The sequence below is a fragment of the Tachypleus tridentatus genome, chromosome 9, assembly GCF_004210375.1.
Source record: "Tachypleus tridentatus isolate NWPU-2018 chromosome 9, ASM421037v1, whole genome shotgun sequence".
Classification (NCBI taxonomy): Eukaryota; Metazoa; Arthropoda; class Merostomata; order Xiphosura; family Limulidae; genus Tachypleus; species Tachypleus tridentatus.
In genome coordinates this window covers 114,685,225-114,712,081 of record NC_134833.1, presented here as the reverse complement: position 1 = coordinate 114,712,081, position 26,857 = coordinate 114,685,225, and the positions used below count along the sequence as shown (strand labels likewise).

At 33.0% G+C, this 26,857-nt stretch overlaps 2 protein-coding genes across 2 annotated transcripts; one reads left to right on the top strand and one right to left on the bottom strand.

Moving 5' to 3' along the window:
* Positions 1–787: 787 nt before the first annotated feature.
* Positions 788–16,048, top strand: LOC143226106 (proteasome subunit alpha type-6-like). The gene is made up of 7 exons (XM_076456625.1): positions 788–944; positions 4,217–4,311; positions 4,722–4,803; positions 6,075–6,230; positions 8,654–8,832; positions 15,071–15,165; positions 15,879–16,048. Exons 1-7 carry the CDS (start codon positions 869–871, stop codon positions 15,934–15,936), a joined length of 741 nt encoding a protein of 246 aa, XP_076312740.1. The 5' UTR covers positions 788–868; the 3' UTR covers positions 15,937–16,048.
* A 268-nt stretch (positions 16,049–16,316) lies between these two features.
* On the bottom strand, positions 16,317–26,610 carry LOC143226107 (small nuclear ribonucleoprotein Sm D2-like). The gene is made up of 3 exons (XM_076456626.1): positions 26,486–26,610; positions 20,370–20,546; positions 16,317–16,617 (listed from the first exon to the last, which is right to left on the bottom strand). The coding sequence occupies exons 1-3, from the start codon at positions 26,491–26,493 to the stop codon at positions 16,440–16,442; spliced, it is 363 nt and encodes a 120-aa protein (XP_076312741.1). The 5' UTR covers positions 26,494–26,610; the 3' UTR covers positions 16,317–16,439.
* Positions 26,611–26,857: the final 247 nt, after the last annotated feature.

Here is a 26,857-nt window from a genome sequence, read left to right as displayed (position 1 = left end):
TCACGTAACATACATCATTATAGCAAATAACCCTAACCAGATATCATCGCCAGAGAATAGCAAAGGAAGAAAAGTAGCAACAGCAAAATGGGCTTCGCATACTTTTGGACCATGTGTTATGCAAACACTGCACATGCTTAGGATAAACATTAAAAAAAAATTCTACATTACAAAAAGAAGGAAGATAACGAATTTTATGCCTGAGTATCGCAATTGAAATTAAATTTAGGTTATGGTACCGTCATGTGCTGCAATATAAACAAAATAGTGAGTTTTTTTGTGGCATTCATAATATGGTTATAATTATATATTTATTGCAAAAATTGATGGGTCTCCTGCTGTCTCACTCCCTTTCCTCGGTGGCTTTGATACTCGCGGTGTAAACAAATGATTAATGCTGTTATATGGTTAATCATTTTTTGAGCTATTTAGTAAGATGTTAGATTTAATTGTTGAATGAGTAAAAGATATGTACTACAAACCCAAAACGAATTAATTATTTTCAAAGTAAACTAAAATTAAGTTTAATAAATGAAAATAATTTAAATCGAAATTTTAAATATCTTTTTAGCAACAAAAATGTTAAGTGCTATATACTTTATTTAGTTGTTTGTGATAAAGGTGCTACAACCATCATAACTAAATGTCATATGTTGCATTTCTCATTTTAATATATTTAAATTAATCTGTAAGTAATTTTTGTGACCTTTGAGCAATCTAACGAATATTTTAATACAGTAACTACTAGATTTTATTTTGCAAGTTTTTTTTTTACATTAAGAAACAAAAAACGTTAATCTAATAACTTGTGCTACGACATCTAGGGAGATTTTGCAAATACATTGTTTTACCTCCGTATAGCTTAGTCATGGCGAGAGGAACAAGTGCTGGTTTTGATCGTCATATAACAATATTTTCACCTGAAGGTCGTCTTTATCAAGTTGGTAAGATATTTTACAAGACAGTTAAATTATTTATTCCTTTTATTTATTACAGTTTCATACATTTTCTAATAATATTTCAATACATAGTAAACTGTATATAAAGTATACTTGAAGTTGGTAAACGATGATAGTATGATATTGACAGTGGTAGAATTACACTAGTCACAGGATGCTTAAATATTTTGTGTTGTGTTACCAAACTATAGCTGTTGATTAATTGTGTTGCGGTTTTACTTACTAAGCCAAGGTGGTAGGTAAGAGGTTATTTTGGATTTAATCACAATATAACTTACAATTGTCTAGCCTCGATTTGTAAACAGGCGAATTCCCAAATTTCCGAAAACTCAAATTATGTCTTGTAACTGCTCATAAATTACTTTTAGTACTTGTAGTAAAGAGTTTAGTACAGCATAGGTGTTCGATGTTCAAAAATATCAAAGAATAAAAGTAATATAAATAAGAATATAACATACCAACAAAAGTGAGGTAACAGAAAACCATTCTGCCTATCCAACAAAACAAAGAGCCCAGCCTTAATAATTATAACCTCTCAAACAAATGGAATTATCCAACAAAAATTTAGAATAATTCAAACTATCAGCAGACACCACACCACATGAAAAACAATTCTGAAAATTAATTCTAACACAGTTGCAACTTGCAGGGAGTTTTTTGTCTGGTAACTAGTGTAGTTTTGGATTTTTGCAGCATATATTTTCATTCTTTAATATTCTGGATTTGGCAATTCCCAGTTATCCAGGTCCCATTTAATATTGTTATAAAATTACTGATAACACAACTACACACGTACTAACAAGCTACTCCCAAATGCCTTCTTCATACAGCTACTTATAACACAACTGCATTCACACACATACTTATTCATTTTGCTGATTTGTTCATGAGACTTGGACCACTTAATTTGGTTTTGTGACTCTGTAATAGGGAGTACGCACTAACCACAGTGAATTTTTTTGAAAAATTACAAGTCAGAATTAAAATATGTCAGGAACCAGTCTTGCTCTATTGCAGTCTTACTTTGATGAGTTCATGTGGTGTCAATACCACAGCTAAAAGACAAGACATTTGATATGCTATTAGAACAAATTTCATAATGGTATGTTGTAACACATTAACAATAATAATAATTAATATTCTTATTAAATATTTTCAAGGTGGAAGGTAGTTATTTGTTTTCTACCATTAAAGAATGACAAAAAGCAGTTTTTTAATCATGTACTCCAACAGTAAGGTTGGGACCTGAATAACTGGGGATTGCCCTGGATTTCACCTCTATCTTTACCTTGCCACCATTTAAAAAAACCTGTAATGAATATTTCACCAAGCCATAACAAGTTCAAACATTTGAATCAGGTCATCTTTCATTCTTGTGAGTTTTGGAATCTTTGAATTGTTTTGCATGATTTAAATTAATACTTTTGCTAGTTTCTTTATGAACTTGTGGAATTAAATCAGTATGTTTTGTGTAAGATAATGAATATTATTCTGAGCAAGGCTTTACTAAAGTGTTGTACAATGTATTATGCTTCCTGCCTTTGAATGCCAAATTCACCTGAATTAATTCCAGACTACTGTTTGCTTTTTCTCCAGTTGTAAATTTCAATTTTCAGAAGCTTTTCCAAGGCAGTGGATTTGATTATCTTTCAAAAAATAAGAATTTTCTGTAATTTCTTAGGTCTTTATACTCATTTATGAAGACAGGTTTTCATATTTTAGAGTACATGAAAAATGTCGGTATGAGTGATTAAGGTGAATGTGAGAGGCACTAGTTATAATTTTTGTTACTACCTTATTTTCATATTTTTGTTTATTTCTCAATTTATTGAGTCAAGTGCAATATTTTTTACATGTAATACAAGCAATAATGGAAGTATCTAAGTGTATGTTATGGAGCATTCAAATGACTACTTTTTGGTGGTGTTTAATTTTTTTTCTATAATTACTAGAGTAGACATTGTATTCATCATACTCATTTACAGAGAAAAACAGCAATTTTACCTAATCCTGTGTAGTTATAGTGGATGATTTTTTAAGGTTTAGTTTATACAAAATTCCTTCCAAATTTAATCTTACAGCATCTATTTGTTTAGAATTTTTCTGAGAGAACATATCTCCCCATAGCATTAATATATTTTGACATTTGATATCTCAAATTAAAATAGGGTAGAAGCTGGGTTGTTTGCAAGGATTGTTAACCTAAGAGCAACTTTAAACTCATGACTAGACAGTGGTTAGAGTCAATATAAGGTAAATGAAGAAAAAGTAAGATGTATTGAAAAGTATAATGTAGGAACATAGCATAAGGGTAGTTTTAATGTCAGACTAAACTGTTATTGTAATACTAGAAGTATAAGAAATAAAGTGAATAACCTTAAATCACTGGTTAGAAAAGACAATTTTGATGACAGGAATTTCTTTGAAATACAAGATGATAGGTTGTTTAATAGTGAAAGAGTACTAAAGTGCAAGTTAGATTCTGTTCAAATTAGGATATCAAAGTTAATAACAGTGAGCTTGAATCTGTTTGGATTTCTTTTAGCACTTGTAAGGAAACAAGGACTTAGGATGGTAGCTGTTACAGCCCATTAGGATAAAGCAATAGTACTAATGAAAAACTAGAGTGAGATAAAGAATTCCACTGTTTATGAGGTTATAAGAAATTTTAGGCTTATAGATTGGAATATGTTAGAGTCAAATCATGAGGGAGACAGGTTTACAGAAACTGTTCAGGATGTTTTTCTTTGCCAATTGGTTAGGAAACCTATTAGTAACAAAACTATTTTGGAGTTATTGTTAAATTCTATTACACAAATGATTAATATCATGGATATTGAGAAACATTTGGGTGGAAGTGGACATTGCTTAATTAAATTTAAGGTTTTGTTGCATGCAGAGATAAGGAATTAGAGATGTTTTGACATTTCAGTAATACGAATTTTGAAGGGATGAGATGATAGTTTTTTGAATGAAAAAGTAATTATTAATGTTAAACCATTACTATTTTATATAATAATCTGGATACAAAAATAGTGAGGAATAAGAATTCCTAATATTGAACCCAATTTTAAAAAATGAAGGCACTTAGTGACTCCTATCATGATAATGTAACACTATGAAACATTCTTGATGTAATAGTCTTTTACTATCTTACTACAATAGTTTACTGTAAAAGAATAGGAAACATAAGGTAGTTGTACCCAGTGAGAAGTGTATTATTGTTCTATTCCTCATGGGATCCTGATGATTTCCAGAGTATGCTTTTAAAGCTATAAACCAAGGAGGATTGACATCAGTTGGATTAAAAGGCAGAGACTCTGCAGTTGTTGTTATTCAGAAAAAAGTACCAGTAAGTGTTTTACAATGTGACATTTTTTCTGTGATATTTTATTCAAATCTTGTAATTTTTTTTATGTAATGGAATTTATAAAAACATTCTTCAACTGTTAAAGAAGCAACTTTAGTTTTTTGTAAAAGGTTTACAGTAATTTTTATTATTTATGACATCTGAATTTCTTAATTTGGTTAATCATATTTTTTATCAACTTTTAAAACTATTTACCAGGAATGTATGTTTTTTCATAATTATTTATTTTTTACTGATAATTTAGGTCAAAAAGTAACCATAATCTTGGTGAATAATTATATTTTTCAACAAAATGAATGTATGTTGTTTAAGGTTTGGATCAGAAGTATACTTAATAAATGTACAGATACATGTCCCTTTTGTCTGTTTGACTATTTACCATTACTATACAGGACAAGCTCCTCGATTCCTCCACCGTAACCCATCTTTATAGGTTGAATGATCATATTGGTTGTGTTATGACAGGACTTGTTGGTGAGTATTCTTTGTTAACAAATAATTCAGATCCTTAATTTAAACTTACCTGTTATTCTGGCTTTTCCTAATATTTAATATCTAACTCCAAACATGATGAATGAATAACTTAAAATTTTGTAAGAAATCCCCATTGGACAGGAATTTCAACACGGGGCTTCTGCTTGAGACTGACAACTGAGTAAATTTCAATGTTACCAACAAAGAAAGCATTATGAATAGAAATAGTGGATTTTACATATATATATAGATTATTACCATTCATAATATTTGTGCTGCTGTTTATCAGACTTTCAGTGAATCATCCTGATGGTTTGCAAAGTAGTTCACTTACTCTACATACATAAAATAATTCCTACATTCAACACAGGAACTTGCTGATATTACAATACTTTTTGTGAGCCATAAACAAGGAAATTTGTTTACTCGTCATTAGGGATAATGAAGCAGCAAAATAGTTGCATGAAGGAAAGCATATTGAATCCTAGCAAGTCAAAACTGAACTTTAGTTTCTTTTCTGAACTTCTACTTTTGTGGTATTCTTTTTCTAGAAATTCTAAGAATACATTAGGCCCTTAGAGTTAAGCACAGAAAGTTTTAACTCGATCAAATAATATAGACTGATGACAAAACTACCTCGTATGATGACATTTTATGGCACATAATTAAAAAAGATAAAGTTTTGCTGCAAAATAGCTCATTGTCTTTGGATGAACCAATAAATAGTTTAAAATTGTTTTGAAATCCAACTATGCAAATATGAAATTATCTGTTATCAGATAAGGAGTGTTACGTAATGGTAAAAAGAATGAATGTGAATTAACAGATTTATAGTTTTACAGTAATAAATATTTTTTTCCTTTGTGTTGTTAACAGGTTATTGTGTTAAAAAAAATTAAACATTGAATTCTTAGTGTATTTTGTATTTAATATTTTTGAAATGTTTGATTACATGTGTAATTGTACAGTTGAAATTAATGTTAGGTTTTATATATTTAAAAACGACTCGTTTGGGTTTAGAAAATTTTTTATGTAGAGGAGCGAACGTTTCACCTTCTGATGATGACCGAAGAAGGTCGAAATGTTGTTGGCTCCTCTACGTAAAAAATTTTCTCAACCCAAACAAGTCATTTTTACATATGTATTTTTTCTCTACAAGTGAGTTTTCTCAACATTACTGATTATTAATGTTAGGTTTTGTATTAAAATAGCATCTTCACCAAAGGTTGTAATGCAAACATAATTGGTTATGATTTTCATGATTTGTTTAGCTGATAGTCAGTCTCAAGTTCAGAGAGCAAGGTTTGAAGCAGCAAACTGGAAATACAAATATGGGTACGAGATTCCTGTCGATATGTTGTGTAAGCGGGTAGCAGATATCTCTCAAGTGTATACACAGAATGCTGAAATGAGACCTCTTGGATGTAGTAAGTAACAAGCTCACATTGAAAAAAGTATGGGATAATGTTGATTTTGCATTGTGTGTGTTTACAGGCAAATATAGTGTGTTAACTTTAACATTTGGTGGAGTGATGTTCTTTAGAGTAAATATATTTGAAGACAAATTAGTATGCTAGTAGGTTTGATTTTAAAAATATTTCATAGGGTAGTGTTTATGTTAACATCTGTACTACATTTATTGACAGGAAGAGGTTGGGTATTAATAGCTTTAACATCTTGTGGAGTAAATGTTCTCAGTACTATACGTTTGTGGTCAAAGATAGGGCGTTAATAGCTTTCAGTACCATTTTATGGGGTAATATTCTCTGAAGTAAATATTTCAGTAAGCAGAGTAGTGTTAATAGGTTTCTTCAATTGAAATATTTTATAGGGTAAAGGTAATGGCCTGATATCTGTGAATAGAAACATAATAATGTTTATCACAGTTTTGGAGTATTTTCATGTCAGTAAACATTACAATTCTATTGTACCCTGAAAATTAGATTTGTTTGTGAATTTCAGACTGAGTCAGAGTGGGTGAAGGATGATTTTCATGCTGAGAATAAGAATGCTTATTTTCATCTTATAGTTTTATATTTCATTTGCACAACTACTAGATCTAGATGAATATCAACAGTTGTTTTTTTTTTGTAAAAATTTATATTTTTTTATTTTCATTACCTTAACACTAACTTCAGTGAAATCATCAAAGTGAAGTTAAAAGTTTAAAAATATAAATATATATTAAGAATACTATGTTAACCCTGTACTAAGTGCAGCTTTGATCAGAAAATTCCAAATTACTTAATAGCTTAAACCTTTCACATCCATATCCTTTTCATTTCACAATTTTATTGATATACTTTGTGCCCACTGGGAAAGTAATTCCTGTGTAAAAGGTAATTTATCAAAGTTGGAGCCATTAGCTATTTTTGTAGAGCTAACATTAAAAATGTGCTTGTGAGGTCTCTTGTTATACACATGCACACACATAGACACACCCTAGTTTGTGAAAGTTTAGGTGGTATGTTTTATTGAAGTTTTGTAAAGTTGAGCTGAAAAGTTTTTAATGTTTACATTTTAGTTATTTTTGTTAACAGTATATAACCATAAATAAAACATACATAAAAACAAGGATTAGTAGTGCTTATTGCATACTCAAGCTTGTTTACAGTCAAATAAATGTTGAACATATTCTTCCATAAACATTGTTAAATCTCACAAATTTGTATGTACAAAATTTTAAAATACAAATAAACATGTTAGTCACTATAATAAAATGTTCCAAACCAATTATGATTTTTTTGGTTTCTAAGCTACAAATAAATTTCAAAAAAAGTTCTTTGTTTGGAACAGCAAAGTATGATTACTAAAGACCAAACAGTTCTGTTGAATAGTTTATGTAAAAGAGTTTACTCTTTCTGTTGATTTAAACATATCCGTCAGCCATATGAAGTTGATTAGTAAACTATCTCAAAATTCAGAGAGAGAGAGAAAAACAGAAAAGCTTTCTTTTGTGGTTTTACAAATTCATTTATGTCTCAGCAATTCAAGAACTTAGAATATTCAGATTTTAACTTCTTCCTTCTAAGTATTTATAGTTTGGTTTTCTAATTATTTGGAAACTGTAGCAACATGTTTTGTATGTTAAAAAATTCTGAAACTTAAACGTTAGATCTTAGGTATTCCACATGACAGAAAGTTTGTTTTTGTTTTGTTTTCAAAACATTCTTAATCAAGTTATCTGCAGAAACTACCAGTGAAATAAAAATTTCTTATAAAATATTAAATTTTGTTAAATGTAGCATTTATATGTGTTAAAAACAGATAGTGTTATTTTTTTCTTGGTTTATTGCAGAATAAATGAATTTCATTTCAGTCAAAGCTTTTCGAAGAAGATAAATTAGAAAACAATACTATCAGCTTATATACTCCTTTAAGGTCTTTACAAAGATTTTTTCAGTTTGTGGATTGCTACAAAAACATGCAAAGCACTTTAGACCAATGATTGCACTGTGAGAGTGAGAGTGAAATCTTAATTATAGAGAGTAGATTTTAAGTTTTGTACGTGGAAACCTTAACATTGTATATGGATATTAAACCTGTAGTTCTGCTCTGTGTGATTTTTAATACCTTTATCATTTATCTACAAATAAAAACTATATGTTCCTGGAAATATTTTGTATGAGATTTAGGAGAGAAGAAATCACATTGGAACAAGTGTATAGTGTTTTTTTATATGTTAAAAATAACGTCATACATGTATTCATTAAGTCATATGAGCATTCTTCACTAATCTTATTTAAAAGAAGTTTCACACTTTGTGGCAGTGAGGTATGATTAAAGTATCTGCAAAATCTGGTTTCTACATTTGATACTGAAGTAAGCATTTTACTCTTTTAAATCACAGGTATGATGTTGATTGCTTATGATGATGAATATGGACCACAGTTATATAAAGCAGATCCAGCAGGTTATTTTTGTGGTTATCGTGCAACAAGTGTGGGAGTTAAACAAACTGAAGCAAATAGTTACTTGGAGAAAAAACTCAAGAAGAAAATAGACTATACTCATGATGAAGCTATTCAGGTGTGTACTTTGGAATTTGCTATTATTTATATTAAGGTTGTTGCAAGTTATTATTATAATATTCATTCATTACAATTAAGTATACTGGATGCACAACAAAAATAGAAATATACTTTTCACTAAGTCATAAAAACAGCATTTAAGGATTAGTTTGAAGAATAGTAAAAACCATCAAATTATATTATCACATACAGGACTCAACTTTCCCTTTTCAACTCACCTATTTGAGCAAATGGATGTTAAATTTTACTTGCCTAAAAACAATATTCAGTTGCTCAAAGATTTTCAGTTAGTTTAGGCTTTTATGAAATTATTAAATAACACTGCACAACAAAGTTTTTGCTTCTTGAACACTGTTGGGTGCTCCTTATAGATTTTTGGCTGCTGATCACAAAAATCACATCCAAATTTGCCCATCACATACTGTTTGATCAAAAACTTCAGTTTCACCAGGACATTGCTACAATGGAAAAACAATATCAGGGCAACTGGAATCCGTCAACGCTTGCTGATTATTGTTGAACACTGCAACGTGATGCATCGGACATTGAATACAAACAAAAATCAGGAGTAAAACACTTTTAATTATTTTGAAATTAATAGCGTATTAGAAACATAAACACAATAAAATACGTTATTGCCAGTAAACAGTTAACTGTCTATTTCTGAGAGTTCCAATGTGATGAAGCAAAACCAAAACTATATTTGTGCATACCCACCAGGTACCTGTCACAATCAGCAAAAACTTTTCAAAAAAATTGTTGTACAGTGTGATAAATAAAGTAATTACCCAATATATTAGTTTTAGAAACAGCTACTGATTTGTTATAGAGGTAAAATGGGCTTACATGCTGTTAATTCTGTAGGAAATATTGCATGTTAAAGATGTGGTGACCCCTGCAATTTCTTTAAATTTTTGAGCAGTCTCATACCATACCATTTTTTTGTTATCCATCAGCCTATTAAACCCCATTTTTAAAAACTATGATTTTTAATGCTTCTTTTTTATTTCTTCTTATTTTCCTTTCTGAAATTTCTCATTGCAATCTTATTGAGTTTATGACTAATTCTATTCAAAAATTCATTCAGGGAAACTTATGGTTGATCAAGCTGCCATTTTATGACATCTCTGAAGAGTGTGAATATGCAGACAGAACTGCCAGAAATAAACAAATGTACACAAAATTATGCAGATGAAAAATTTCAAAGAAGCAAGTGTAAGAACAGGGTTAAAGCAAATTATTTCTGCTTCTTGTCAGATTGGGCAAATGTGTAGAGAAATTCAGTGGTTGAAATGGCAGTTTCACATGTCCTTGGCAATCAGACAATAGATAATTTTGAGCCCTGACACACACACACACACACACACACACACACACACAAAAAAAACTGAGGTACTCATCCTTTGTCTGGGTTATGAATTTTAAAGAAGTTGTAGCAGATGCAATGATAAACAAAAATCCTAACTTTCCCACAATCTATTTATAGCAAGACCTCTCAGAGTGGATATTCGTAGATAGTGAGGGAACCTTCAACAGAGAGTTCTGTCTATTCAGTTTACCTCCTCTGGAATCTGAATGTCCACCCACATGTTTGTCATGTGTGGTAACTCTTAAAGAGGATGAGAGAATTCTGGTGGTTGAGGGCTCCAACCCCAACACCCCACTTTGGCCTTGAATTCTTGTAGATGGGTGGCTCCCCCCAGGGTCAGTTAGTTGGTCCTTTTGGGCTAGGATGAACTGAGTACCAGTGTTGAGCATTCTCAGTGGGTGTTGTGGACATTGTATCTAATGTTGGTGTTTTGGTATAGTGCTAACAAAATTCTTGCATTGCTGCAGTGTTCCTGTTTGGCATTGTAGTGCAAAACATCTTCCCCCAAAACACAGTGAACTCCTCTTGAATATACTCATTGAGGTTACTTCCTTATGTTACTGTGAATTCCTTAAGAGGAGTTATTGGAGATATGGATTTGAAGAACATCCCCAAGTCAAAGATCCTTGCTTTTTTATCCACCCAAGGAGTTTCTGCAGTGAGATGTATCTCCATTCATAACGATGTGATTATGCTACCTACCAGTGTTCTGATTTTTGATGTTTACATCACAATGTCTACTTGATGCTGTCAAGGTAGGATATCTGGATTGTAAGGTGTAGCCGTATATTTCCAACCCTCTCGTATGTTTCTAGTGCCAGACATTTGGTTGCCTGAAGGCATCATGTTCTGGCTCTTTGATGTGTGCTTATTTGCGATGGCAAAGATCTTGATGCCTGTGAGTGCAAACAGGACACTCACTTTGTTAATTGTAGTGGCTTTCACCCCTCATACATTCGTTCTTGCTCCAGGTGGGTGGAGAAGAAAGAGGTACAGCATTTGAAAACAACATTTCATACTCCAAGGCTCAGAAGTTTATTGTCCCCAACTCCATCTCACTCGTATGCTGCTGCACTACGTTCTACTGCTACCATGGAAGTGCAAGCAGATCTTTTCATGCCTCTAAAAATCATTCTCAAACCATACAAGGAGTCTTTAGCACTCTCTGGATAAGTGAGTTGACAAGTCAACATCTATCTGTTTCCACCATTCCTTCTTGTGACTGCCCAGGTCCACTTCCTTTGGCTCTTGCATCTGCTCGAGTCCATTTTTTTTCGTCCCAAGATGTGGAACAATTATTCATTCGTGCTCTCATAACTAGAAACTATATTTACTGACAGAGACCTGCCCACTCAACTCAGGGTAGTATCATACCATGGAGGTTGATAGACCTCTTTCTAATAAAGAAAAACATGATTATAAATCAAAGTGTTCTTCACCCAGGTTTTCTCCACCTCATTAAAAATGACCACTTTCATACAGTGAGACTGTTGAGGTTCCATTCTAATTTGAATGACATTAAGGAAAGACTTGATTGATTCCTATCATCTTCTGTGTCTTTCCTTACAGGAAACATTTCTGAAACTTGTCTATACAGTCACCTTTCAGTACTCTTCATTGTACTGAAATGACAAGCTGTGTGATTGATGAGTGCATAAGTGGGTGGCACTGCTGATCAACCAGCACATGCCCACCCTGTTTTTGCATTTCATTACACCCTTGGAAGCCATCGTTATCTGTGTTTCCTTTGGTTGTACCATCACTGTTTTTCTCTCTACTTGTCTTTTGGAGAGACTTATGAAACAATCAGACTTAGATACTCTCCTTGAATAGTTCCCATTTCCCTTTTTAATTCTGGAAGACTATATTGGACATAATCTCCTCTGGGGTGGTGCTGAGGTTACATGGCCATTTACCCATTTTATGCAGATATTTTTACTGGCCAGGCAGTTCCAAGTACATGTGGTTTCAATACTTTCCTGTTCTTTATCACAGGAACTTGGAGTCCTTCAGTGTTGTGTCTTGAGTGTCACACTTTAGTATCAATATTAATACTATCACTACTCAACTTCCATTTACTGTTGCAAATGGGCACTATGTCAATGATTTCACATCTAATGTCAGTCATCAAACATGAGGTTTATTGAGCAGCAGTTTCAGATTGCCCTCAATAACTTGCTGAAGTGAACCACAGCATACTGTTTTACCTATTCTTTCTCTAAAACCATTTGCATGTACTTTTGCCACCAACAGTGTGTACACCCTAATCCCAAGCTCAAGTTTGGTGATGTTGTCTCTGAGATGAAGTTTTTGGTGCTTATCTTTGACTGTAAGCTCACATTTATTCCTCACATCAAGCAGTTATGTGTCAAAGGTACAAGGGCACTGAGCATCCTGTGTATTCTTCTACCTCTTTGGGAGTAGATCGATGTTATATGCTCATGATCTGTCGTGCCCTTATTTGCTCCAAACTGGATTATGGGTCCCTGGTCTATGGTTCTTCCAGGACCTCGGGCCCCATTTACCATCTTGGGCTTCAACTCTGCACAGGGGCTTTCTGCACTATGTATGTTGATTCCCACAAACCTCCTCTTAACCTCTGACGTTTGCAACTTTCTTTCCAGTATGCCATTAAACTTCAATCCTTACCACAGCATCCCACTTGGGTTTGTGTCTTCCTTCCTCAGTTGGCTATATTATTTCATAATAGATGATCTGCCATTCTTCCTTTTAACCTTGGTATCCAGGCACAGGTGGCTGAGTTGGGTGTGTCATTGGATGACATTGCTGTCTCCATTGATCAGTCCCTCCTGCCATGCCTTATTACCATTTCAACTGTGACCTTTCTTTGAGTCATCTAAGAAAGACAGATACTCTTGATTGGAAGTACCATCTTCTCTTTGTCAAACATCTTTTGAACCATTTATACAGATGGTTCAAAATCAGGTGACTCTGAATACATGGTTTGTTATGACTTGGTACAGGATCTCTTTTCACTGCTGAGTTGTATGCCATTTCCTTTGTCCTGGATCACAGAGAGGCTATGCAGTACACTAATTGTACTATTTACACTGACTCTTTTAGCTCTCTAATGGCCCTGGGATTGTTTAGTATTAATTCTCACTCTTGTCTTGAGAATATTCTAAAATAACTGGCCCATTTTTATGTTTTTGTATATCCAACCCCCCCATCAGTTTCTTTAAAAATGAGCTCGTTGACACTGTGGCTAAGTCTGTCTGCTCTGGTGCCATCACAGTTGTGCCTATCCTGGATATATGGACTATGCTCCTGTATTGAAGGCTTGGCTTCAGCCAGTAGGCAGTTGACTTGGAGTAAGCAACATCATAACAAGCTTTTTCAGATCAGATATTCTTGTTTCTGTAAGTGTCAGAAGGAGGAAGTTGTCCAACCTTGGCTTTGCATTGGTCACAGTTTTTCAACTCATCATTTTCTTTTATCTGGGACTGATCCACCAATGTGTGGCCTATGTGTTACTTAAGTCTAAACAGCCTGCATTTTACCATCATACTGTCATTTTGACCGTGAGCAATGGCACCATTTTTGCCATCTATTTTCTATGGGTTTACCCTTGACATTGTACAGTGTCATTGACAATGGTGAAACTGTTCAACTTTGTTTTTAACTTTTTATGAGCCATTGGCCTTTTTAATTTGATTTAGATCTTTTATCTGAATTTTCAACATTGTTTTAATTTGATTTTACCTTCTGCAATACTATTCTTTTCACCTTTTTACCAGTTGTTTGCTGCAGATAGCCTAGTTGCTTTGTGCCAATAAATGCCAAACAACAACAGTAATATAACATATCACTACAGTATTCATTATTACCTCACCAAAAGTTTTGTATAAGCTTTAATACCTCAGCATATATATATATATACTTAAAACATTGTACACACTATGCTTTCAATTACTTTATCACACTTATGGTACCATTAAAATAGTGTACTGCTTTGGTTAAATACAAAATACCAATACACTGTATAACTCATTTGCTGTTCTTCTGTTCAGAATAGAATTTCTTGGTAAAAATTTACTGACCATGCATTAACTACTGCTCATTAATTGTGTGTTAATTTGCAGTTTTGTAGTTATTACCAACAGTGCAATTATGTTGAATTTCAGCCTTCTTAGAATATAAATATTCTAACAAATGTCCCAGATGATTACATTACAATACAAAGGAATAAAAAAAAAATATTAATAGGTGGATCCATTTTATTTTTCAAAAGCTTCTAACAAAGAGCTCTATATTTGAATATTTTTAAGTTTCATTTACTCACAATATACATGTTTCACATAGTGATGTTTGTGAGTTCAACTGATAAACTTAAGTGATCAATAACAAACAAAAGTGTAATAAATTTTCTTATTTGCAATTTTCTTAAATACCCTTTATCTTAACAATGTTTATTAAATGTGCATTAGGTTGTTGAAATCCTTTCTTTCTAAACTTCTGATTGAATGTGAAAACTTGCTCAATGGCTAATGTTTTCATAGTTAAAATATTGCAAACTAATAGTTTTATAGATTTCAAGGCTGATAAAGGAATTTAAAGAAATTCCAAAATGTTCATGTTTTTAATATTAATTTTAAAACTGTTTTCCATCTGATGAATCAGTTACAAAAGGAATGTAATTATTTCACTTCTCTTACTGAAAGCCTTTTTTCGGCCCAAAAAAAATGCAGTTCTCCTGTAACATTTCATCATACTTACTACTGAAAATAAAATACTAATTCTTTTCCAGTTTCAAAGTGCAAAACTGTTAGAAGTAAACTGCTATTCTAAAAGAATTAACGTGTGACAGTTTTTGCAACACAGTCCATGTTGTTTTCTCTTATTTCAGTTGGCAATATCAGCCTTGTCAACTGTATTATCAGCAGACTTCAAGTCATCTGAACTAGAAATTGGAGTGGTTTCTAAGGATAGTCCCAAGTTTAGGTAAATTTATATCACCCTAGGAATATCATTACCATGTAATCAGATTAATCTACCTATTTATAGTGAAAAGTCGACCTGGTTATTAATGTACTTAAGTATACCTTCCTTCTAACATTGTTACTGGTAAAGATTAAAATGCATCATTTCAACAGTTGAGTATCTTCACTGTACATTTTATTTCCAGTCTACTGTAGTGGTAAGAGAAGATTTTTTTTATTAGTTCTATTGCTAACTGAAAAACAGAAACCATATTCAATAAGAAAGGGAACTTTAGAGAATTTATTTTATCCAGTTTTGTGGTATGCTTTTCTTGAGCATCAAAGGTTATATGTAGATCTTTCCCAACAACGATTAGTCTTTTGTATTCTCATATAGGTAATATTACGTTAAGGGACTGACTGACATTTAGTATTCATTGATAAACCTTCTGGTTTGTATGAGACAGCTTTTAAAACTGAAAGCTTTGTGTTGATGTATATATACCAAACATGAATTTCAGTTATGTTGCTTTATATATAAAACAGGTCATATTGTTAATCTTTCTTTTTGTTTGTCTACACAGTAAATTATATTAAAATATTAAGTATTTATGTGTATATGTACAAGTAATATTTTAATGATAGTTGTAAAAAGAAGTTAGAACATTGTTTATCCAGTGTAAGTTTGAATAGATTCTGCAATAAAAAAAATAACATTAAGATTTCTTATTTTAGGAAACTGACTGAGCAACAAGTTGAGGCACACTTAGTGGCTCTATCAGAAAAAGATTAGGTGTCTTTAGTGAGTAAGTGAAGTTAAGAGAAGCACTGTCGTAACCAGTTAAGATATTGGAATTTTTTTTTTATATGTATCATCAATAAAATATTACATATATCAAATGCCAGTTTGTTTGTTTGTTTAATCTTTCCTCTAACAATACTAAAGTCATTAAATTGTTTGTAACAGAATGTGCGTGATAAGTCTTCGTTTTTGTTTCCTCTCCTTATGCAAAAAGCTTGAAACCATAAAAGTAATACATGAACTTTAACTGAATGAGAAGACATCTAAGATCCACCTGTTTAAGTTCATTGTTATAAAAGTATTTCCTTATTTAAACTTATTGTATGGATATGAAATGAACAATGTCACTTTTAAGAATATACTTCACAGAATTCTATTGTTTAAATGAGCTTTTATTCTTAAATACTTTCAGTTGATATAGCTGTATTTATGACCATCAAACTGTATAAAGAACATTTCATTCTATACAAACATTTTAATAAAAATTGTACACATCAAGGTCTTTGGCCAGCTAGAGGGTTTCTCAAAACCAGAATTACAGAATCACCTCGAAGAAACATTTTGGAAATATATCTGTCCTTGTTCACAGGCTTTGCTTTTTTCTTTCCTTTACCAGTTTTTGGCATTTCAGTCCACATCTCCTTTACATTCTCTAAAACCATGTTACAGTGCCTACACAACAAAATACAAATGTTTAGTACTCTCCAAGAATGAGTATACAATGAAATAAACTGTACAAACAACTTCACCTAACTTACCCAAACAATTCTGGTTGCATTTGCACTTAATTTTTTAAGAGTTTGGGTTTAATAATCTTGAACAGCTCTACTTTAATGAGTATATATTACAGGTTTACCACATTTGAAACTTGTGAACTTTAAGAATGAAGTCATGTGCTCAAAATATTTTTTAGTGTTTAGATTATCTTATTAAATCAGTCAAAATCTTAAGACTAAACTGTGTATTGTAATTTAGGATTTCAACACTACATTTTGTATAAGCCTTTATTTAAAAAAAAAAAACAGTGCATTGTAATTATTTCTAAGATTACATTATCTACTGTCTTGTATGATCAAAATCTACTCTCAAAAAATGAACTTAAAACAGCAATGCTTGTTTAGTTGCAATAGCTTCAATATACAATACAATGCTCAATAAAAGCACATATCCCCCCTACCTTCCTTCCCACTGAAGTTAGTATTTATATTGCAGACTTGGGTTGGTTTTCATAAAAAAAGGCTCAACTAAAAGTCAAATTTGTAAGAGCATAATGTTTAGGTGAAAAATATTAACTTTTAACTAAGGAACTTCCAGTTTTTTATCATAACACAGGCCTTAAAAATTTTTATATTTTATTCCCAAAAGCTGAATGTATTTTGTTTAGTCCTGGAAGAAGTTTACAGTATATTTTGGTTAACATCAATGCTGATGTAACAGTGGTTTGAAAATTGAGTGAAGGAGACCACCATACTTTTTGATCATGTCCTCCCCAAGGAAAGGAAACTTACTGTCCATCCATTATGCATCTGCAAAATAAGTTTCTGATTTTTAAGCTTATATTCTTTCTTTTCTAGATGTATATTTAAATATGTAGGCCCTTTCTGCATTTCATATTGTCACTGAACCCATAAAACTACAACTAGGAATCTTAAGTAAAAGGAACATTCACATAACTTATTATATTCACCCTTTTGAAACAGGTAAAGGGTCAAAGGCCATGCCATTATGATTGACATGCATTCAATATTTTATTGAATTATTTTATAAATTTATGTCAATAAGTTTGGTATCAAATTGCAGATCATAATTCAAACATTAATATTACATACAAGTTAACTTAAAAGTAAATATTAAAAAAATCTATTTGTGCGTGTGCTTTTGAGTCACATATGATGAATGCAGTACTGGTTAAAATTTGATGTTTGTGAAGCAAAGCCTATAGTTTCATACAAATGAGGAACTCAAGTTACCAATATTGACAAGGTAGATTATAAAATAAAAACCACATTATCTTCTTATTTTGCTGAGATATGGCTTATATAATGAATCAAATGTAGTGGCCCTGTTCACCTCTTTCCATTTTTTGGAAATGGTTCCTCACATACACTTTAATATATGACATGAGAATAGCCAATCAACAGCTTAGAATCTCCCCCTCATGGTTTTATCAGTCATTTTAATCTGTTAAAAGGCCACCATGTTCTTTTGAACCAAGATTTCTAGGAGGTCGGTTGTGTCTAAGTCTGCTCCAATTTTCTTATTCTTTTTAGACTTAAATACAACTTAGTTATTAAGCTTTATAAATTATAGTAAAAGTACTCTTATCATTGTCATGGAATTCATGATTTTTTTGGTTATTTAAATATATACATATAAAACCTAAAAATATTTTGTTTCATATCCCACACTTGTGAAATTTTAAAATGCTTAGCAACCAAGTTCAAAAGTTGTAGCTACAAGAAATAACTGTTTGCTTTACTACTTTATTTACTGTTCTATATTGTAAGAAAAATAAGTTTAATAACTTATTTCTAAATGGTAATAACCTATATACATGTATATAGTGTATGATTATTTAAGCGTGACTGTATATTACGAAACACTAAACCATGACCAATAAATGGTCAGTTTTATGTATTTACATATGGCAGCATGAGTATGTGCATCACATCAATGTAAGTTATGTAACATTAGTAAGGCACGACTGGAAGGGCAGGTAGGTAGGTATTCAATGTTTATTGGTACAAAGCTATCTGTGCCAGACAAGATGTTTTACTGATTTAGGGGAGCCAGCAAGAACTTCTGAATAAAAAATGGGGACATCTGCTCCAGAGGTTTGTCACTTAATGAATGCAAAATTAGGAATCGCAGGACAGATTCAAGTGGTGAGTTAGGCTGTACAGATTCATCAATGCATGGTTGTTTTCCAGTAGTCAGGTTTTTCTCAATGGTTTCAAGTTGTGTTATTTTTTTTGTTTTAGGAGTATCCATAATAAATAGAAAATTTTTCAGTGCCCACTGTCCCCACCCACCATGGAGCCCTACAAGGGATGCACTACAGTGCCTTAAGGGCACTGCAACAATGCCAGGGTTTCATAAACACTATACCCGAACACCAGTGTCAGACACAATGTCCACAACACCCATTGTGGACATCCTATGCTGGTACTCAGTTGACCCTGGCCCACATGGACTAGCTGATTGATCCTGTGGGGGCCATCCCAAGACCACTCGTTTACAGAAATTCAAGGCCAAAGTGGTGTGTTGGAGTTGGACCCCTCAACCACCAAGATTCTCTCTTCCCCTTCAATGGTTACCACACACAGCAAACACACAGGTGGATGTTTAGATCCCAGAGGAGGTAAACTGTAAGAACAGAACCTTCTCTGGGAGGTCCCTCACCACGTACAGGAATCCACATTGAGGGGCTGGAAGGGCAGTATAATAAAAAATTTATAAACATATTTATAACATTATAAACCTTGAGCTATTTAGACTAAACATTTGTATTTTGGTGTTATAAACTGTAATCATTCTAGCATGATAAAAGCATAATTTATATTTCTTTTTCTTACAACTGTTATGAGGTCAGTCAAGTTGCAGATCTAGCATAGTTAGCACACAGAAAATAACACAAAATATAGTTTACCTGAAAACAAATGTTTGAAATGTATTTAGGAGGTTTTAGAAATCAAACAAATAATATATGAATAAGTTTTTAATCATAACATGAAATCACTTCACATTCAGACTAGTAATAAAACAGACTATATTTTCACAAACAAATCTTTACTAAGAAATCCGAATTTTTGTGTACAAAAAACTTGTAATATATACTAAAAGTGTACCAAATTTTGTGAAGATACACGTACTGCATCAAAAAATTGTAGTATAAATACTTAACATGTGCAAATGTGTTTATGCAAAAGGGTTAACATAGCATACATTTTCTTTTGTTACATTTATACACATATTGTAGTTAAACCTTATTTCCATATTTGTTTCAGAAGCATTTTACAAAAAGACTACTTACGATCCTTTAAATTCAGACTTTCTACCCTAATATCAAACATGAAATTATCATTATATGATTGCTCTATGTTCCTGTAACTTGGCCCGGCATGGCCAAGCGTGTTAAGGTGTGCGACTCGTAATATGAGAGTCATGGGTTCGCGCCAAACATGCTCGCCCTCCTAGCCATGAGGGCATTATAATGTGACGTTCAATCCCACAATTCATTGGTAAAAGAGTTGGTGGTGGGTGGTGATGACTAGCTGCCTTCCCTCTAGTCTTACACTGCTAAATTAGGGACGGCTAGCACAGATAGCCCTCGAGTAGCTTTGTGCAAAATTCAAAAACAAAACAAAAAATGCTCCTGTAAATTTCAAATGAAATAAGCAAGTATATGTGATGAATAATCTTACCTGTCAAAAGCCTTTACTCGGCCTAAAAGTTTTTTATTATTCCTGCAGTTTATTAAAACCTGAGTATTATTTTTCACAGACTGAGTTAAAACAGACATTGGACCAGTGTTGAACTCCTCATCTTCCCTTTTTGCCAGTTCTTCTGGTGTCATCTCACTCTTGGGTTTTTGAAGAAGTCTGAAATTGACAAAAAAGTATATTATATGATAAAATGCAGTCAAAAAACTTAAGTTACAGCACAACAAAATATGAAGTATCATCATATTTAACCTGGTTATTAAAAGAATTAACAATGAGATGTATCTAATTCAATTATGCTTTTCAATAAGGTTCCTATTCAAGATGCCATCAAACATCTTTAAAACATTGGCAGTGAACACTATTTTTCACTATTTGCACTTAACATTATTTGAACAAATACTGCTTCTCTGAATCAACTATAGTTATTTTTTATGGGGTAAAAATTTAGAAATTTTTAAATGAAACCTTTGTGGATTCCTTTACTAAACACTTATGCATACAAATAAATATCTAGATTTTCCATGAAACAAGACAGCAATTTAAAGTGTCCAACAGCAAAAGTTAACATTTACCTTACCTGAAAATGTATTTCTAATAAATACAGAAAATATCTTCCCTGTATGCCTGAATTAGATATTTGCATCCCACTTGCCTTTATGCAACTCCTATTCATGAAATTTATTCTTATTTGCACTACTTCACAATAACATTATGTTGCAAAAGCCCTCTATCAATAAGGTGACAGCATTCCTGGATATAGTGGCCCCCTCTCTGCCTTTGCACTCATGATCTTCTTTCTAGGGTGAGGCGAGGAATACAAAATTGCACTGGAAGTGGGAAGAAAGTGTGTTTTGGAAAAGGTATCCATTTTAAAATAAGAAAAATGTTAACTCTGAGGCAATACACACCTCTTCACATAAAAAGTTAGAATTTATTGTAGAGGTACTATCGCAAAAGTCACTGAGGTGAGTTCCCTTCCAAAAAATGCCCAAAAGAAACCCATGGAGTGTGACACCTGATGATAGCAGGCACTCCACAGTAGTAGATCATCTCTCATCTCTATACCCAGATTAGAGGAGGCAAAGAAGCCCTGAGTGTCATGGGTATGGGCAGAATATGGTCATCAAAGTCCTTCTACACAAGAGGTCAGAGATCAACATGTGTAGTATGGTTGAGGTGTGTTCAGACTACACCAAATACTCACTTCAACCCTACCAGGTGGACCTACACCTGCTGTAGGATGAGTGCACATTAATTATTAGTGTGTGTTGTTCTCAATTCTACTATCAAACACTGGGACCAATACCAGGTGTGGGAGGAACACACAAAGTGCATGCCATAGATTGCATAATGTTAGTATGTGCACTGAATAAACAGAACAGTCATCCCCTGTCAGAAGAAGGCACAAGTATTAAGAAGTACTCAACTCAACTAAAAAGGAGAAGAGTGCAAGTTCTGGGTGGGCCAATTCCAGTAAGTGGCATTGGGTAAGTTGCTTCCTGCCACTTGGAAACCCAACATCCAAATAACTGTAAGTACAAGGAAAGTAGACATTAACCACAGTCCAAAACCAGGCAGCATCCAGCTATCAGGTTCCAACCAGTGAAAGTTCTCTATAGCCCACCATTCCAGCAGCTAGGTATTGGTAAAGGTATCCATTGCTCTACTTGAAGAAAGAACAGGAGAGGAATTCACAGTATGGAGACTTATAGAAAATTCCTAGTTCCCTATCAGACACTTGTCAAAAAGGTCTTTTACTAGAGATAATACAACGGATGACCTTATAAAGCTATTCTGAAAAGTCAGAGAAGCAGTCCATGGAATAGGCAAGTTTTGATTCAGACCTTGGACAGATTCCAGAATATACCATAAGGACAGAAGAACCCATCTCAACAGTATGCATATATGATACCATGGCAAATAGTATAAGCATTTTTCATTATCCTGGTTTGATGCAGAATTTTGGGAAATGAGTATACCCTGGGAGGTGCCATCCAGCAGGATCTTTGAAACAAACAGTGATGTAATCAACTGTCTAAATACAGTGAGTATACTGTAAGATAGACAATGGTAGAATTATTAGGAATGAAGTGGTGACATATGAACTAATGTTGAAAGCCATGCCTCCCTCATACTCAAGTAGAAGCACCAAATAGAATGATACCTAGAAAGGAAAAGCATTACTAGATGGTTTTATAGGTGAAGGACTGGACGACACTAAATGTAAAAGCATGATCCAGTGATGGAAAAAGAGGTGGTAGAAGCTAAAATAATAGTGTATAATTAGCAGGGGAAAAGAGTTGAATTGACAAATAGTACAAACCAAAGATTAAGCCAGCCAGAGGGTACTGCTAAAAGTAAAAGACAAGGAGTTTCTCTAATCAAGATTAGGATCTAAGATAAAGGGCAGAAAAATGGTACTATGAAGCATGAAAGTGAGAGTATTAACTAGGTAATAATAAACCATCAAGAAAGAGCCTCAAAAGGAAACAGGGAAGGAGATAATGTGAGCAGAACCCAGTTCAGTCAAGAGAGGTGGTCCATAACCTATTTCACTGTCTGGTACGTGCTCCGCTAGTACAGTGATATGTCTACAGACTTACAATGCTAAAATCAGGGGTTCAATTCCCCTCGGTGGGCTCAGCAGATAGCCCGATGTGGCTTTGCTATAAGAAAACACACACACACACACTGTCTGGTACATGGCATGCAAGGATACCAACCTTTTGAGAATTGACTGATGAAAGATGGCTTAGTTTGTAAGAAAGGGATTCTGGATCAGATTACCATGAAATGATCCACTAGAAGTAATAACAGTATCATGCCCAATAGAGTACCAAAAGTTCAAGTGCAAAGATATGGAAATAGGACTCAACCTGGGTCCACATGCCAGACGTAAAAAAAAGATGCTCAGGGATGCTCTCCAACAAGAAGGGGGAAGTACAGGTGAAGACTTGTAGGATGTAAAGGAACACCACAGGTGACAGAAGATCAGTCCAGCCACCCATATGAATCTTAAACTGGAGATAGGAACAGGAAAATCATTGAGGTCAAAAAATACTGTTGAAAGTCCCATTGATCATGCAAGGATCAACTGAAGAGGGGTATATATAAGTGGCCCAAAGAGATAAGCAGTCTCCATAAAGCAATGGTCATCAAACACAAAACCTCAGAATGAGTAGGACAGGTGCAAATCATAATGACAGCAAGTTTCAATTCTCACAAGTAGATGGGAGAAGACTGATCACAGCTGAAAAGGAGTTGAAAAATATCCTCTCTATGAATCGCATATAGACTGGGAGTAAGGATGTGGTGGAAGAGGTTACAAACACAGCTTCAAAAAGACACTGGACACAAAAGGGAGTTGAAGGAATAAAGGAAACAAAAAAAGGCTGAAAGGAAGAGAGTAAAGTTCACAAGTAAAAAAGCCCTCTGTAGATGGAAAAGTGTGACCAAATAATTCAAACCGAAAGATGGAAGCATTACCAAGAAACTCAATGGAACTGAATAGAAGAGGAAGTTGGGAATCAAAAAGAGTGAACTAAGAATTAAAAAAGGCAAAATGGTGGTAAAAAAAGCTTAAAGTATTATACATTGGGGGTAAAAAACAGTGCCAAAAGTCTGGATCAAAATATATAGGAAGGGAGAGGCTTAATGGTAAAATATAGGAGTTAGGGCTAGGATTAAGAAGTAAGGAACAATCAAAATAATATAACACAGTAGAAAGAAAAAACTGTGCATACCTGAAGAAAGTAATAAAGTTTAAGGCTTTCTTCAACAGAGATAAGTTAGGCTTCCAGAGCTTAAACAGGAAAGAACAATCAAATCCACTTTTCTTATTTATAGAATGAATGAAGAGAACAAAGTTCACTGTTCTTGATAAAGAAATGGAGCTGAATGAATTGGCAGCATGAGGAAATGCACTATATTATCCACAATGGCCACCACATCCTTTCTACGAAACATGCCTCTATAAGCCATCATTATTACACAACTTGTGTGTGGAAATTAATCGCTCATAGAAGTACTAAAAGACGGTAATATGAACTAGTGCTCTAGTTTGAAAAAAATGAAGGAAATAAAATTCTCCCAACATTGTTACTTTGACAAAAAACACATCTGATGATATTGAGTGCCAAGAAATAGAATGAAGATTACAAGTGCAAAAGCATAGAAGAAGCTAGTGTGCAGAGAGTTTGTGTTGCTCTCCTAATGGTGGAGAGCTTTTTTTTGGTCACATAAGTCATAAGAAAGTTAATGAGTTTAGGTGGAAATTGCTTAAAGGCTGGTTTCATGCAACTCTCTAAAACAGATGTACAAGAAAGACAGCTTTCTGTGTGAAAAGGTGTGTATTGTCTCTGAAGCAAAACATGTAAGGGAAGAAGATCACTTAGTTTCAGCACACTAAAGTCTTCAAATATAAAACAACTTCAATCAAAAATTAAAGATTCAGAATAAACCATCTGAACAACTGCTTAACAATTTGGTTTGTATGCTTCTGTAAGTTAAAAATGTTTGATATGTCACTGTTATTTTTAGCTACTTTTTCCACAATCACAGATATAAATTAAACACATACACCCCCAAAATATTTAGTGTACAAGTTAACTTGTTGGTCTTACCAAGTTTATATTGGTGGTATAAAGAACACACATTTTATTTTATTAACTTATGCTGTATCTTGTTTTCATTCAAGAGAGATAAACACCCATCAGAAAGGTTCAGTGTGATTACTGAACTTCGTATTTAATAATTTCAATACAAATAATGAATTTAGCCAAAACTTGAGCTATAAGTGACCAAGCTTAACAGCTGTGCAGAGAGACAGAGAGAAAAGAAAATGTTGGGAACAGAATGGGTCTGGACTGGAGATACTCTAATTGTGAATTTTCATCATACAAGTCAACAAACAAGTTGGTCAAAATTTCAGTTTCTAACATCTTTGTTAAAGTATCTTGCACAATCTCCTCCTTTTTGAAAGCACAGATATAAATTAAAACAGCAGATAATTATGTGACTTTGTGCTGTGGGATTCAAGACACAAAGTCCAAAATTTGAGTTTTGATACAGTTTTCTAATTTTATCTCATATACATCAAGCTCTTCTAAATAAGAAAATGTAAAAACAAAAGAATAGTTCTTTTCACCATAACTCTCCCACATGCATCTAGTATTGACACTAATCAAATGATGGCAGTATCATAACTCAAGATTATCAGGGCCTTGCAATACTAAATAAAGCTGAGTTAACTTGAAGTAAAACAAAATTATACTCAGTCTCACCAGTCATCTATTTCACACTGGAAATGGTATCCTAATACAAAAGTAGACTTTAGAAAAACATCCCACACTTGTTAAAGTAATACTATACTTATCTGGTAACAAAATTAATTTTATTTGAAGGCACAAGTAAATGACTGCTAGTTATTTTTTCCCAGTAATAAATTTAGGACTGCTACTGGAAACAACATTCTTATTCTCAAAGTAATTATAAATGTGTCGACTATTCCTGAATTAAATGTTAATAAATATTCAAGCTAAATATACTATAAACATGTATAAATCTTCTATCTCATGTGTTTACTCAAATATTTTTGAACATCAAAACTTATTTTAAAAGTATATGTAACATTATTTTTATTTTACAGAACTTCATAATATTCTTGATTTGAGCAGAAATTGGCGTGTCTAGATCAACAGTGTATGGTCACCATTAGTGACAGCTACCATACTATAAAAATGCATTTTATTATTAAAAGCTATGCTTTAAAAATTAAATGCCAACACACATCACATACATCTTTCTGCCCTTTAAGAAGTGCAAACTGTAATTTCAGATATAAAACACTGGGCATGATATGCATGCTAATCTGAAGTTGTTGAATAACAGTTAGGGTTATTAGTACACAAGTTGTATACAAATCGAAGGGTCTATCTAAGCCTAACTCAAATCACAAAAACACTTAATTCTACCACGTTAGTTCCATTAAATTAAGTACTACTGTCTTATTTACTACGTCTAAAAGCTGAAGGCTACAACACATTTATAACATAAAATTAATTTATAGTAAACGAATGAATTAATAAAACACTTACGAAGACATTATTTAAGCAATTCCTTTGATATGCCAAAGTATTTAGAACAAAACGTACACCACCTCAAACCACTTTGTTTTAAAACTGATGGTGACTCCCTCTAGAAATAGAGATCTTATTTGTCGTTAACAGCTGTCATTTTCTAAATTTATAATGTTATATTTGCAACAAACGACTCTATAACACCAAATTATCGTTTTTTTTCTCTAAGTAAACACTTAACTATTTGTTTTTTCTTAGGAGAGTTCCACTAAAACACAAACTTAAAGAAGTTGTAATGTGAAACGTTGAGTGTCCAATTCAAGAAGGGAATTAAATTTTTGTTGTTGTTTGGTCGTTTATTTCCGGTGTGTGTGTGTGTTTTCTTATAGC

Coding starts and splice junctions, on each gene's coding strand:
- LOC143226106 (XM_076456625.1), top strand. CDS start 869: ATGGCGAGAGGAACAAGTGCTGGTTTTGATCGTCATATAACAATATTT. Junction 945..4,216: donor AGGTCGTCTTTATCAAGTTG/GTAAGATATTTT, acceptor GATGATTTCCAG/AGTATGCTTTTAAAGCTATA. Junction 8,833..15,070: donor CTCATGATGAAGCTATTCAG/GTGTGTACTTTG, acceptor CTCTTATTTCAG/TTGGCAATATCAGCCTTGTC.
- LOC143226107 (XM_076456626.1), bottom strand. Junction 16,618..20,369: donor CGAGTAAAGGCTTTTGACAG/GTAAGATTATTC, acceptor TTTGTTGTGTAG/GCACTGTAACATGGTTTTAG.